The 16,469-nt window shown below is 35.2% G+C and overlaps 1 protein-coding gene across 4 annotated transcripts in view; it reads left to right on the forward strand.

Moving 5' to 3' along the window:
• MYO16 (myosin XVI) overlaps window positions 1-16,469 on the forward strand; it is a 719,880-nt gene that overhangs the window by 558,078 nt on the left and 145,333 nt on the right. For all 4 annotated transcript variants that reach the window (XM_063651142.1, XM_063651143.1, XM_054446940.2 and 1 more), the window contains 4 exons: window positions 577-652; window positions 5,987-6,162; window positions 8,734-8,814; window positions 9,059-9,264. In XM_063651142.1, coding sequence (XP_063507212.1) covers window positions 577-652; window positions 5,987-6,162; window positions 8,734-8,814; window positions 9,059-9,264 — 539 coding nt within the window. The remainder of the gene's footprint in view (window positions 1-576; window positions 653-5,986; window positions 6,163-8,733; window positions 8,815-9,058; window positions 9,265-16,469) is intronic.

The raw sequence follows: 16,469 nt of genomic DNA on the forward strand, positions 1-16,469 counted from the left end.
AGTTTCTCAGCTTCTACTAGTATGCTGATAAAATTATAACATCGTTCTAATTGATTCATAAGTCACCTATGGTGAAGAAAATTGCCCTTTAGAAATCCAGAATTAATTGTTTCCTGTGTGTTCTTAATTGTAAAGACTTAAGAGTACTAATTATTTAAGTATTCAAGCAGAACTTTTTAAATTAGGAGACTATTAAATTTCTCAAACTGAAATCACACTTCATTCCCAAAGTTTCGCAAGTGTGTTTACTTGGTTTAGTGAGTTTTCTGAGCAAGTTAGAGTCCTTAAGAATAAAGGAGACTACATGAATGTGAACCGTCACTATTTGCTCTTAAACTTGGCGATCAAAGGAGACCTTCACAAAATAGAACAGAAGAGGGTTCCCTTGTTTAATGTACAAAATGAGAACAGGCAGATTATAGCTTTGAACTTGCATGTAACGTGAACTGTAAGACCTGAAGATACTTCTTTTATGAATATTTTAAAACTTCACCTGGGTCAAGTTATCCTTTAAAGGAATTTATTTTCACAGTCATGTTTAATCATTAGTAATTATGCTGCTTTCTTTTATTCTAGGTAATGTATGATGTTGTTGGGGCGATTGAAAAAAATAAAGACTCCCTTTCACAGAATCTTCTATTTGTAATGAAAAGTAAGTTGATCTTTTTTTCCTGCCCTACACTGGTTAAAATGCCGTGCATCTGTTATTTCTTTATCTCTGAATATTTTCCTATAAAATATGCTACCAGCTAAAGCATAATTGAAATGCCTTTTGCATTCTAATGCCCAGAATAATAAGAAATGGGTCTTGCTGCACTATATGTTGGCTACAATGTAATTTGGAGTCCAATGGAAACCATAATTTAACTAAGCTTTTAGCAGATAGAAATGTAAAATACCTTTACTACTTTAGTGGGTTGAATATAGAAAAGCTTTTCTGTGAAGACTAATGAAGATGAGTATGGCTTCCAACGTTATTTAAGCCACAACAGGGAGAATTTCATTACTTAAGATGACTCTGGAGCACAACTAAGGGTGGTATTTTTTTCTTATGTACTTTCAGTTATAAAATATTAATGCTCACTATGTAGGAGGAGTAGAAAAAGAAGGAGTATGTATATGCATACACATGTAAGTTTAAATTTATAGGATCCTTCTACTTAGTGAGCATTAATACTTTATATGCATGTATCTACTACAATTCTACACTATATACAAGACTGTATACAAAATGTATATATGTGATTATTAAATGTATATTCATACATATATATACATAATTCTGTCTCTAGTAATTATTTTCTTAACAGCAGTTCTGCAGTGATTCACATTTTTCTAATACCCCTTTTAGTGAATTAAAACATTGCATCTTGTATGCTTTAAGTTGCTATAAATGAAATAGTCATTCATCTTTAAAAGAAGCACAGGATAGCTTTTTCGTGAAATAGTTGAATGCTCTAGCATTGAAAATAAGAAATCTATATCACTTCTGGTTTGAGAAACATATTTGCCTCAAATTACAGCAGCACAGCTGTAATACATTGTTTTTCACTGAAGATTGTTCTGCTTGCCTCTCAGAACTTATGTTTTTTGTGAGCTCTCTTAGCTAAAACTAACAAAAAAAAAAAAAAACAAGGAATAACATTATGAAGACGGAAGGAATTGGTCTTATTTATTATCATTGGAAAATCTTCCTTTTAGTGTGCTATTATTTGCACTTTTATTTATAATGCACTTCCATATCTTTTATAAAGATCCAATATATAGCATGTATTTAAAAGTTTACACAATGCTTTTTTTACTTTTGTATTTCATGGTAATAGGATATGTGTGTGTGTATGTGTGTGTATATATATATACGTATATATATGTATATATATACGTATATATATATATATTTAGAATGAAAATATGATGGCTAGTCTGCTTATCTTAATAGAGTCCCTATATTTTAAAATCATTCTTTTATGTAAATTTGTACAAAAAAAAGTTCCAGGAAAGAAAATAATTGAGTCTTTTTTTATTCTTTAGGAGGTAGGTGCTTCTGAGCAAAAGGACAGAATTTATAATGTACCCTTTTGTATTTATACAGGAGGTGTCAGATTTTTTTTTTTTTTTTGGTAAAGGGCTAGAGAATAAATATTTTAGACCTTGTGCACCATCAGATTCTTGTTGCAGTTACTCACCTCTGCTGTTATAATGTGAAAAACAGCTGTAGACAACACAAATGGATGTGACTGTGTTCTGATAAAATTTTATTTATGAAAACAGGCAGTGGGCCATGTTCGGCTCAGGAGCCATGATTGCTCACTCACTCTATCATAAAAGCAAAATATTTGTGGTTGCCGTCATGTTTTATGAATCTGTGAAATACTTTGATGCTTGTACATATTTATTAAAAGCAACTGCAATTCATAAATAATAATTTTTATTTGCAGGTACTTTGCTTATATTATCTAATTCAATTTTCATAGCATCAAAAAGCTCCCAGTTGAGGAAGACGGTGAGGTCTGTTGTAGAATGTACGCAAGCAGAGCTGAGTCTCTGAGACCGCTAACCAGGTACAGTCAGGGAGCTTGGAGACAGCTCATAGAGAGACGCAGCAAATACACTCATTTGTGCCTAAGATTAGAAGTAAAGTCTACTTCACTCAAAAGGAGGCAAAAAAAAAAAAAAAAAAAAAAAAAAAGCCAAACTCCAGACTTTTAATTCTGCTCACAGGAATAGAAAATTTTAGGATTTAGGAAAATTTAGGATTTACTGTCAATTATGTTAATAATTATTGAGTCTTTTTTTTTTTTCTGTGTGTCTCTGTACACTTGCTTATAAGTTAGGTTATCCCACTTTACAGGTAGAAAGACCCTGTGCAATGATTGTAGATCCCAGTGAGGGACACTTCCGCTCTCAGTATTTATATAGAGTGACATGAAGAAAATGGTTTGTGGTCAGTGACTCCTTGTAATCCCAATAAGAGAAATATGCCTCTTCACCAGGAGTTCTTTTGCTGGGTTTTAAGAGGCAAATGCAAATGGATAGTAGAGTTCTCTTTTAAGTCCTGGAGGAACTTGCTGTCTCCTGCCATGTGCTCAGCTGTGGTCAGGGCTCTCCCGTTAGGGTCCCAAAGCATGATGGCATCTCCCTGTGTCCATAGAATGACATGGGTCTTGCTATATCTTCATGCAACCTGACCACACGATTCAGGGAAAATACAAAACTGGGTCAGTTACATATTTTGGACCATATTTATGTCTCATGTTTTCAGTTTTTTAAATCTTTTTTATTTTTCTTTTTAATTTTTTTTTCACTACCTACCTTCTCAGTAATGTTTTCAGTTTTATTAGAGGCATTTTCTCAATTATAAGAATAAAATGTTGCATTGCTTATCTGTGGGTTCACTTATACATAGACCTGCTATAAATATAAATAATAATTGTTTATTTATTTAATTTGGCTATACTATTATGTATTTATCATTTAACTTTTTATTTTGAAGTGGGTTTAAACTTAAAGTGACAAAATTATTATAAAGTACTCCCAGGTATCCTCTTCCCAGATTCATTTTTTTCATTACCTTTTACCCTCTCGCTATCTTTCTATCTCCTTCCATCTTTTGTTCTCCTCTTTCCTTCCTTTGTCCCGTGTGTGTGTGTGTGTGTGTGTGTGTGTGTGTGTGTGTGTGTGTGTGTGTGTGTTTACTTTCTGAATCATTTGAAAGTAAGTTGCTTGCCTCTTCTTGTCTAAATACTTTGGTGCCCACCCTGAGAAGGGACATTATCTTACATAACTTCAGTAAATTATCAGAATATTCAACAGCGATGTACTACTCATATCTAATCCAGAATTCATATAAAGTTTTACCAATTGTCCCACTAATATTAGTCTTTTATGGACATTTTCTCCTAATTCAGGATCATTGATTGCATTTAGTTATCATTTTTCCTTTAAATCTGAGACAGTTCTTTAGCTTTTCTCTCTCATGACATTTTTTTAATGCCAGTTAATTCGTAGAAATCGCTCTGTTTGAGTTTATTTGCTATTTCCTTATATTAGAAGCAGGTTATGAATTTTTGGCCAAGAGTCCCAAGAGGTAGTGGGTTATCCTTCTCGGCACATCACATTCGGAGGCAGTCACGGTTTGAAACAGGTTCACCATGAGCACTGTGATAAGGTGGTGCTCTTCAGCTTCTTCTAACATAAAGCTTGCTGTTTTCCCTTTGTTATTAATTAGTAATTTGTGAGAAAGCACTTTGAGACTATGTAAATATTCTGTTCCTCATCAAACTTTTACCCATTAGTTTTACATACATTCATGATTCTTGCCTAAATCAATTATTTCTCATGATTGCAAAATTTTGATTTTCTTACCCCATCTTTCCATAAACAGTGGCATTCTACTATAATAATTCCCACTTCTTTATTAATTATTTATGAGTGTATGCTTATGGATTCTTATGTTATTCAATGAATAATGATTCATTACTATCATTATACTGATGCTAAAATTGTTTAAGACTTGACCAGTAAGAACCCCTTCAAGCTAGCTCCTATTTCTTTTTGACATAGTCTCCTGACTTTTTTTTTTTTTTAACACTGCCTTACATTCTGGCCTTCCAAAAATGTTCCAGAATCATTCACCTTGCCTCAAATCTAGAATCAGACATTTGTTCAGGAAGCCTTGATTTATCTTAGAAAAGAATGGCATTCAGAAACTCCAAGATCTGGAGGCTGGGTGATCTCATTGCTACTGGTGTATGATTGCTTTTAGGACCTTTTGGAATTTGAACATTTAAGATGTAAGTATAGATAACATATCGGTGCATAGATCTGTAACTCTGATTAAGAATCATGGATTTCTCTTGCTATCTCTAATTTCATCCCAACGTCACAGGGCCCCTTTTGCATTGCATAATTGTATCTCCTTTTCCTGACAGTTCTTCCTGCTTTCCTGTTCGTTTATTACCTAATGTAGGGATTTTTTTTTAATGGAAAGCATTACAGATATATATTATGTCACCCTCATTTTGCACCCGGGCAGGCAAAATAATTTGAGTGTGGAAAAGGCAGAAACTAAACGCTTTGCCACAAAATGTTGCCAACTGTCTGATTGGCTAAGCATGATCCTAGTGATTTATGTTCATTATTTCACAGTTTAATTTTGAAGTGATTCTCAAAGTAGGTACTGTCATCATTATTTTATAGGAAAGGACACTTAGGCTTAAAAACTGCCTACATTCAGATATAAGTAACACAAGAAACATTCCTTTTGACCCTTAACCACCACATACATTGTTTTCCCTGAGATTTTTAAATTTGTAATCCAAAATCCACTCATCTGAGCTCTAATTTCTCCCTGAGGTGTCAAGAAAGGAATGTGGACTCACAATTATTTGATTTTTATAACTTAAACGTGAAAATATATCATTTTGCTTTTACCTTTTCAGCTTAACTGTGTTTTTTGTTATTTGTTTTGTTTTGTTTTTTAAATAAAAGGACACTTCTTTCACCTAGCAACTGGTGCACCAAGTAAGGCAGGTCCTCTCACAGGTACTTACAGATGGCTCTGAGACAGGTGAGTTAGGTCCTGGGGAAACATTTTCCTGAGTAGTTATTTTCCTGGAATGGGGCGTTTCTAATAGAGACCATAAGTCTTCATGATTTGACAAGTGCACAAAAGCCCCTTAGGTCTGAGCAGGTAAGATTTGGTTCTGAAAACTAGGATAGAAGTGTTACTCAGTTAGAGACCAAGGACCAGTTGGGATCAAGACTCCTGGTCAAGGGTAGTGAATGTCAGAATTTGTCAATGATATTAAATAGTGGAGGAAATAAAATAAGGATTCAGGAAAAGGTAGACTCCTCAATCTGCTGAACGAATGACATTTGGCACCCAGAATGTATCAGTGGCTAAAGCTCTTGTATGAAGAATAAGTTCAATGCTTAAGTAATAATTTTAATGCCACTTAACGATATTCATTTATTTATTTCCTAGCTAGTGAAAATGTCGTGATCAATCATTTGTTCCAGTCGAAATTGTCACAAACAGGATCCCTCATGTCTTCCTATCCTTCCTTTAAATTCCGAGGACATAAGTCTACCCTGCTCAGTAAGAAAATGACAGCTTCTTCAATTATTGGAGAAAACAAGAATTATCTAGAACTTAGTAAGGTAGGAGTTTTTGTGATTATTGTTGGGTTATTTTTAATTTTGATAAGTATATTTGCTTCTTTTTTTTTAAAACAAAGCACAATTTTAAATACCAAGGAAATAGATATTCTAATAGAAAGTATTAAGGAAAAGAATGCCTATCTGACGTATAACCATCAGAATGAAGGAAGAGTAGAGGAAGGTGCAGCAGAGTGACAATTTTAATAGTAAGTATAGTCCAAGCCATTTTATTGGTTGTCTGTGCAACATCCCAGTTCTGTTTCATCTCTGACTTCCTTTTTGATGAATAGAAGGTAACTTCAGATACTGTAGGCTTAGAGGGAGTAAACTTAGCTATCTTATTCTGTTGATATTAATCACTTCAGATAATTGAGGTCTCTAAATGATAAATTGTTGTTTCTCTTATAGACGTAGGGTATTGTTCAGGTGCTAGGATGTTTTTACTGCATATTTGTAGATTTTTAATTTTATTGTATTATACTAATTTGTAATGTATATTTGTCTTGCAAGTTTGGTGTATATACAACCTCAAGATTCTATGTGCCAAAAGAGAACTAAAAACTCAGTGAAGAGTTGTTTCAAACTGATAGGAAACATGTATGGAATGTTTTAGGTTTCTTCAGAATCCAGTGCCAGATGGTATTCCAGAGTGTTTTGCTTATGTCTACCAAAACTATAAAAGATGAGGAATATATTTGGGAAGGTGTTCAGGACAATCAATTTTAGAAATGCAATTGTTGCAGCTTCTGGAATACATTTTAGCTTACCAATTAAAATAAAAGCATAATTAAATTCAATTCTATTTTAGAAGAGTAGCCAAAATGTGTAATATGAGTGTGAGTGAGTGTGTGAGTGTGTGTCTCCAGCCAGTGGATTCTAGAATAAAAGATCCTTTGATGTAGTTGTTTAGAACTAAATGATCATGAGAATTAGTCTCTGCCACATAGAAAACAGCATTTTTTACGTTAAAAAAAAAAAAAAACACAAGCTTATCCTTATAAGAAAGATCTCTATGCCTGGAGGTCTTCCCGAACCTTCTGGCCCTTCTTTTCTCAATCATCCTAAAAATCAAGAGCAAAAACCATCACACACTGCTAACCTCAATTATTAAACATTACAAAGCCTAGGTGCCATTACTCTTTTCCCTAAAGGACTGCAGAAGGGAGATAATTCACAATAGTTCCTCCACCCAGAAAGGGAACTGGAGTGTTCCATTTCAAGGGACAGACAGCTATTTATTATGATTATTCCTTAAATGTTCTATTTCTCACTTCCCTTCAAACTGCCTTCATCTATGCACAGCCACCCCTGTGGCCAGGAAAATAGGATTTTCTCTACTCTTTAACTGAGCATGACACCTTGTATTGCGTTTGTAGAAAACGGGTTGATCTTGGCCCAATCACTTCATTTTACGTTCACTTGTCAGTTCCAATGAATCACTTTAGATTGACAGTACATCTTAACAGAAGAAAATGAGCTATTGTCATAATAGCAAAAGCACTAAATCCACAAGAATGTTATCTCAGATTTCCTTCTTGTATCAAGACCTTTTTTAAGAAAAACGATTTTAGATCAATAAGTCCATTAGTCTAATATATAATTTTGTGAAATGTAGTAGTAGGTTAGTGGCTGAGGTTCCTTTTAACCCTGGGTGGAATTTAAGTAATTACCTTCTGCCCTTTATTTCTGCCTTTTATTTCATTTTGGCCTCATTTTCACTGACTATATGTCTCCATCATCATGTAATCTTTGCTACATATGATTTTTTTTTCTTTTCGGGGCTGTACATATTTACTTATTTGAAAAAAAATAGAGTCTATTACCTTATAGATATGTAATTTAGTAACCTTTTTTTAGTAGTTATAAAATGAAGAAGAGGAGGAAAGAGAAGACAAACATGGTAAGAAAGCATCAGACCATTCATTCATTCAATTCCTGAGTGTAAATTTAAGGGAACAAACCAACGATAATTGAAACATAAAATCTTTGTAACATAAAGTAGCATCATTTTGCCCCAGAGTAAACTACATTTCATGATAAATATGGACAGTTAGTAGCATAACCAGGATATGATAGTGAGTTTATTTTACCACCAAGCAAATGAGGATCTATGTTTATTTTCGCACTAAAATTAGTGCAAGATGGTGATAGATGTGATTTACACAACAGCCCTGTACTTGAAAGGTTGGCAGTAACAGTTGTTATTTTACAAATAGTTGCCCATTTCCTCAACTTATACACCATTACAAAAATCACTTGGCACTGATTTGTATAAACTATGTTTTAAATCCACATTTGCCTGTAAGTGAATGTACATGGATGTGAGACTTAATATTTTGCTCTTCTGAACTGAAATTTAGTAAAATAAATTTGCTCACTTTTACTTCTTCTCCATTCTTTCTTCTTTCCTTCCTTTCTTCCTCCTTCTTTTCTTCTTCCTTCCTTCTTTCTCTTTTTTCCTTTCTCTCTTCCCTTCCCTCCCTTCCCTTCCCCTTCCTCCCTCCCTTTCCTCCTTCTTCCTTTCCTTTCCTTTCCTTCCTCCTGTCCTTCTTTTCTTTCTTTTTCTTACAGTTATTAAAAAAGAAAGGAACTTCTACATTTCTTCAAAGATTGGAACGAGGAGATCCAGTCACCATAGCATCACAACTCAGGGTTAGTGACGTTTTCAGATTTCAAAACTTAATGTATGTTTATAGCAATTAAAGAGGGTTTATGTAGACTTTTTTTTCCATTTTTGACAACTTAAATATCTTCAGAAAAAAAGTAAACACACACACACACAGAGTAAATGCATAAGGAGATTTAAAGATGTAAAGACTTTTTATTTAAAAACTGCATTATATTTTTAGCTAGTGTCTCCTTTGGAGAATCAGTTGGGTTTTACTTCTCTCCTTAGAAATCACTAACGGATATTATTGGAAAACTTCAGAAGTGCACTCCACACTTCATTCATTGCATCAGGCCCAATAACTCAAAGCTGCCAGATACTTTTGATAATTTTTACGTGTCTGCTCAGCTACAATATATTGGGGTCCTGGAGATGGTGAAGATCTTCCGATACGGATACCCTGTTCGCCTTTCCTTCTCGGATTTCCTGTCAAGGTAAATTCTTCTGCTCTTAAAATTGTCATTTTTAAGACTGAACAGTATACTGTTCAGTGCAGTATACTGACACTGACACTATTGTAGCAAAGGTCTTCTGTTGTTTTTTTGGCATTGCTTTTGTTATTTACATTTTTCTATCTCCAATAAACAAAATATTCTGGGAAACAATGAAATACACTGACAAAGCTCACATAAAAAAATAATTAAACAGTACTGAGGACAGTATCTTGGAAACCATTCTCATGTTCCTTTCAAAGTGTGGCTTTCCTTGGATTAAAGTTTTATAAGATGATTGCATATGATATTTACTATTTATTATTTAAAAGGAGAATGTATGTAAGTTATTATTTCCCCTTTTATATGTGAACAAAATATTGTTTAGATCAGTGGTTGGCAAACTACACTCATGGGCCAGCCAAATCCAGCCTACCACCTGTTTTTGTAAATAAAGTTTTATTGGAACATGGCCACAATTATTTATTTGCATATTGTCTGTAACCACTTTTGCACTGCAGTAGAGATAGACAGTGTCCCATGGTGTAAAATATTTGTAAAATGTTTGTTATCTGCCCCTTTAGAACAGAAGTTTGTTGACCTCTGTTTTCAGTAAATTCAGCTGAAAAATACACTGTGTGCAAGACAGTGCACTCATTCCTAGGATAAGCTCTTGTCACATGTCCTCATCTTCCTGTCTGTATTAGCCCTTTTCCCATGGTAGCCTTATCCCAGCCATTTGCAAGAAGCACCTAAACTCACCAAAAGCAACATCATCCCCTCAGGCTACATATTTGTTCATTTGTGTTTTATTTGATCAGAAACTAGTCTGATTTTAAGTAAATTATAATCCTCACTGATGAATCCATTTTAAATAAATTGGTTGATGGGTAGTAACTTAATTTACAGATATATGCTACTAAGCACTATTCCAGGCCTCATCTTTAGGTACATTGTTGTGCTATACACTCTAGCTTGATGAATGTCCCAGTTTAGACAGGTAAATGCATACGCAAATAATGGCCATTCAGTGCTTGTAATATTACAAAGGGTTGGGATATTACATGGATTGGAATATTACAAAGTATTACAGAAGCATAGTAAGGAGGTAATTTGGGATCAGAGATGGCTTTCAAAGATATTTGAAAGATATTACAATCCTGGTGAAAATAATGAGACTATCTGTTTTTAAGCATTCAAAAAATAAAACGGGTGGGCAAAAAGGAAATCAGAAGACATTTGGTAATTCTATATAAAATAAAATGAGATCTTAAAATAATACTGATGTAAACTAATATAAGTATTGCAAGTGTGAAATCTCGCATTTCTATTTAAAAATTAACTGTACAACTACAGTATGAAAAAGTCTGTTTGATAAACCATTCATCCAAAAAAGAGAGATTTTAAGACTTTTGTTGACTAGTTCAATGTGAGCCACTATTTTGAGGAAGCTGTGAAACAAAAACAAAATAAGCAAGCCAACAAACTTAAATAACTACATTTGAAATATTTAATTCAGAACAAAGGGAATAATATTTAAACGATGACTAAAATTCTCTGTTTAATTTGTATAACATTTGTTTTCCCAGAGGAAAGAAGCCGCATTTACTTATTGTGCATTTTGGTAAATTTTATAAAGACACATAGAAGAAAATAAACAACATATGAGTTCAGCTTGAGCCTTCCATTTTAAAGGGGTAGTAGAATATGTTTAGAAGATAGAAGATAAGCAGAAGCACATGGGGATGGATGTATTTAAACTGTAGAATATGTATTTCAGATCACAAGAGATTTGTGTTTAAAATTTAAAAGGTGCTTGTAAATGAGATAATAGACATGTTGTCTCTTAATTTATAAGGAATAACTACAAAGTTGGGCTTACACAGAAATAAACCAAAGCTGGATATAATACTTCTGGGGGCTGTTTTGGACAGGAGTCGTGGTAGCTATCACTGACTGTTGCAGGGCTTTGGAAAGGACGGCTCCTGACCCGTCTCTTTCTGGTCCCTTGGTGGATATCCCTTCATAGTCTTCAGAGATGCCGAGACTGTTAAGAGCTGATATTTCTTACATTTTATAGTGTGTGTATTAAAGGTCAGCCCTCCCACCTTCTTAAGTGTAGATGGCCTTTGGTTCGAGTTTTAAAATGTTCTTGTGTAAGTTTAAAACAATAGATTCCCCAAATTTATCCCAAACTTTCTGAATCAATATCAACAGGGAGTAGGGACCAGGCTCCCCCTGGTTTGTAGCTCCAGAGATGATTCAATATGAAATAGAATGGAGAGTGTCAGTCCTAAGGCTGAGGTCTCAGGAAGTGATCTGCCAGGCCTCAAAGGGTGGCAAGCCTTGAGATGTTACAATTTGTTTCACTGTAGTAACTCCCTCTCTCTTTAGTGTTACCCCAAACAGAAGTTCTCTGACATGAGTGCACATTAGAATCACCTGGAGGCTTCTTAAAATATGGATTCCTGGGCTCCCCACCCCAAGTTCAGATTCAGTAGGTGTAGCGGAGGCCTGTGAATTTGCATTCTTAAAAAGTTTCCAGCTGTTGTTAACGTTGTTGGCATGTGAACGGCACTCTGAGAACCCCTAGCATGGAATCTCTAGTCATCTGGGGACAGTGTTTTTGTTTTGTTTTGCTTCCCCCCAGCCAAATGTTGAAAGGGTGCCTTGGATCAAAGCAAACTTGTAGGGAATGTATAATCTCCAGCCTCACCCCAGGTTCACTCAATCAAAATCTGCAAATTCATCAAAATTCCTCAGTGACTGGTATGCAGTTGAAGTTTCAGAGGCGCTATCCAGGCAGACCTTGGAGACGTAGTAGGTTCAGTTATGGACTACCATAATAAAGCTAATACCATAATAAAGCAAATCACATAAAGTTTTTGGTTTCCCGCTGCATATAAAAGTTATATTTGCACTATCCTATAGTCTGTTGTGTGCAATAGCATTACATCTAAAACACAATATGATACCTTAATTTTAAAATATTTTTTGCTAACTAATGCTAATAATGATCTGAGTCTTTGGCACCTCATAATCTTTTTGCTGGTGGAGGATTTTGCCTTGATGTTAATGGCTGCTGACCTATCAGGGTGGTGGTTGCTGAAGGCTAGGGTGGCTGTAGTAATCTCTTAAAATGAAACAATCAAGTTCGCTACATCCATTGACTCCCTTTCATGAAAAATGTCTCTGTAGCATGCGATACTGCAACAGCATTTTACCCAGAGTAGAACGTCTTTCAAAATTCAAGTCAGTCTTCTGAAATCTTACCACTGCTTTATCAACTAAGTTTATGGAATTTCTAAATCCTTTGTTGTCATTTCAACAATGTTCACAGCATCTTCACCAGTAGTAGATTCCATCTCAAGAAAACATTTTGTTCATCCATAAGCAGCAACCCCTCATCCATTAACATTTGATCATGAGGTTGCTGCAGTCAGTCACATCTCCAGGCTCCACTTCTAATTTTGGTTGTATTGTTGTTTCCACCACATCTGCTGTTGCTTTCTCCACTGGCATATTGAACCCCTCAAAGTCATCCATGAAGGTGGGAATCAGTTGCTTCCAAATCCCATTCATGTTGATATTTTTACCTACCATAAATCAGAAATATTCTTAGGAGCATTTAGAATGGTGAATACTTTCCAGAAGGTTTCCAGTTTAGTTTGCCCAAATTCATCAGAAAAATCACTATCTGTGGCAGTTATATCCTTAGAGAATCTATTTCTTACATAATTCCTCCTTGATCCATGGGCTGCTGAATGGATACTGTGTTAGCAGGCATGAAAACAACATTCAATTCCTTCAGCAGTTTTTGGGTGACCAGGTGCATTGTCAATAAGCACCAGTATTTTGCAAGAATTTTTTTTCTAAGCAGTAGTTCTCAACAGTGAACTTCAAATATTTAGTAAACCATGCTGTAAATTGATGTGCTTTTTTTCATATGTTTGTTGGCTGCATACATGTCTTCTTTTGAGAAGCATCTGTTCATATGATTCACCCACTTATTGATGGGGTTGCTTTTCCTTGTAAATTTGTTTAAGTTCCTTGTAGATTCTGGATGTTAGACCTTTGTGAGATGGATGGATTGCAAAAATTTTGCCCCATTCTGTAGGTTGCTCGTTCACTCTGATGATAGTTTCTTTTGCTCTAGAGAAGCTCTTTAGTTTATTTAGATCCCATCTATCAATTTTGGCTTCTGTTGCAATTACTTTTGGTGTTTTAGTCATGAAGTCCTTGCCCATGCCTGTGTCCTGAACGGTATTGCCTAGGTTTTCTTCTAGGGTTTTTATGGGTTTGGCTTTTACATTTAAGTCTTTAATCCATCTTGAGTCAAAACCACAATGAGATACCATCTCAGTTAGAATGGTGATCATTAAAAAGTCAGAAAACAACAGATGCTGGAGAGGATGTGGAGAAATAGGAATGCTTTTACACTGTTGGTGGCAGTGTAAATTAGTTCAACCATTGTGGAAGACAATATGGCAATTCCTCAACGATCTAGAACCAGAAATACCATTTGACCCAGCAATCACATTACTGGGTATATACTCAAAGGATTATAAATCATGCTGCTATAAAGACACATGTACATGTATGTTTATTTCAGCACTGTTTACAATAGCAAAGACTGGAACCAACCCAAATGCCCATCAATGATAGACTGGATAAAGAAATTGTGACACATATACACCGTGGAATACTATGCAGCCATAAAAAGAATGAGCTCATGTCCTTTGCAGGGACATGGATGAAGCTGGAACCCATCATTATCAGCAAACTAACACAGGAGCAGAAAACCAAACACTGCATGTTCTCACTCATAAGTGGGAGTTGAACAATGAGAACACATAGACACAGGGAGGGGAGCATCACACACTGGGGCCTGTCGGGGGCTGGGGGGCAAGCGGACAGAGACCATTAGGGCAAATACCTAGTGCATGTGGGGGTTAAAACCTAGATGACAGGTTGATAGGTGCAGCAAACCACCATGACACACATATACCTATGTAACAAACCTGCATATTCTGCACATGTATCCCAGAACTTGAAGTAAAATTGTTTTTTAAAAATGGATGTGCTGTCATCCATGCTTTGTTATTCCATTTATATAGCAAAGGGAGAGTAAACTTAGCATAATTCTTGAAGGCCCTAGCATTTTTGGAATTACAAATGATAATTGGCTTCAACTGAAAATTACCAGCTGTATTAGCCCCTAACAAGAGAGTCGGCCTGGCCTTCGAAGCTTTGAAGCCAGGTATTGTCCCCTCTCTAGCTGTGAAATTCCTAGATGGCATCTTCTTCCAATCAAAGGCTATTTCCTACATTGAAAATCTGTTGTTTGCTGTAGCCACCTTTATCAATTATTTTAGCTAGCTGTTCTAGATAACTTGCTGCAGCTTTACATCAAATGTGCTGTTTCTCCTCACCCCTTCATGTTACGGAGACAGTTTCTTTCCTCAAATCTCATGAATCAACCTCTGTTATCTTCCAGCATTTTTCCTGCAGTCTCCTCACCTCTCTCAGGCTTCATAAAATTGAAGAGTTAGGGCCTTTCTCTGGATTAGGCTTTGGCTTCAGGGAATATTGTGGCTGATCTGATCTTCTGTCCAGACCACTCAGACTTTCTCCATATCGGCAATAAGGCAGTTTCACCTTCTTACATTCGTGTGCCAACAAGAATAGCACTTTGAGTTTCCTTCAATAACATTTCTTTTGCATTCACAGCTTGGCTGTTTGGTGCAAGAGATCTAGCTTTTGGCCCGTCTTGACTTTCGACATGCTTTCCCTCCTAAGCTTAATCATTTCCAGCTTCTGATTAAAAGTGAGAGATGTGCATCTCTTCCTTTTATGTAAAAGCTTTGTGACCATTCCAAGTTTATTAATTAGCCTGATTTTAATAATTCTGTGTTTCAGTGAATAGGGAGGCCCAAGAAGAGGGAGAGAGAGGTGGGGGAACACTTGGTAGGTGGAACAGTGAGAACACACATGACACTTATTGATTAAGTTTGTTTTCTTATATCGGTGTGGTTTGTGGCACCCCAAAACAATTACAATAGTAACAGCAATGATCACTGACCACAGGTCACCATAACAGATATAATATTAATGAAAAGGTTTGAAATATGACAAGCATTACCCAATGCAAAACAGAGAAGTGAAGTGTGAATGTGCTGGAAAAACTATACTTCAATTTGTGAAAAATGCAATGTCTGCAAAGCACAGTAAAGCAAAGCACAACAAAATGAGGTGCACCTGTGCAGGATGCGAAATGGGATTTATCTCACTCAGCCAATAATAGAAAAGTGCATTTAGTGTGTTTTTTTTCTGTTCCTTAATGTTGTTAGAGTTCCTTAGATCTGTGACATCAAAGATTCTCTTCATTAAAGGACTTTAGTGGTTGTCCAGCGTAACCTTTGTTAGCTACGTGAATATTTCTAACCATCCAGCAGTTATCCAAATTGCTCTATTTCCCCAGAAGAGAGTGGAGGGAGAAAGAGAGAGAGAGAGATCTTAAAATTAGAAAATTATTTTTACCTTTGCTTTTGTATATTTCCAAGTCAGTTTTATATACACTCTGTTAGGATTACTCTTTTGCTAAAATAGTAAATGCAATTAATACTTAAAAATTGAGTATAATTTTTATATGTATGCAATAGACTATAACTTCTTCTAAATGAGGATCGTATCGTATTCATTCACAATGCTTGTGCATTGTCGGTGTTTAACAAATGTTTTCAAAATGAACTTGGCATTGGAGATTAAATGGTCGTTCATTTTAAAGTAATATTTCTGCATAACAGAGACCATAGGCATACTGTAAAAAGTACAGTGAGTAAAAAGGAATAGTGAGGATGAGAAACGATACTTTTAGGTAGTTCTTTGCATTTCTTTTAGCATTCCCTTATTTAAAATAAGATGTGATTTCTCTTTCTTATCTTTATCTGTAATGGCATATCAGTGGAAATGGAATTATGAATTTATTTTAGAGGAAATCTGCCCATATCTCTCTTGCATTTAGGATGCCAGTCTGAAATAATATTACAAAAAATATTGATTCATAGAGAGATTATCAGTTTCTGTAGAAACTGAAGAATTTAAGTAACATACAATCAACATACTGTTACATCAAGAAATAGCATACTTTAATATTTCTTGAGTATTCAAGAAGCTCATCAAGTCTTTGAAATGCCTCCAGGCAATGG

Source organism: Pongo pygmaeus, chromosome 14 (assembly GCF_028885625.2).
Source record: "Pongo pygmaeus isolate AG05252 chromosome 14, NHGRI_mPonPyg2-v2.0_pri, whole genome shotgun sequence".
Lineage (NCBI taxonomy): Eukaryota > Metazoa > Chordata > Mammalia > Primates > Hominidae > Pongo > Pongo pygmaeus.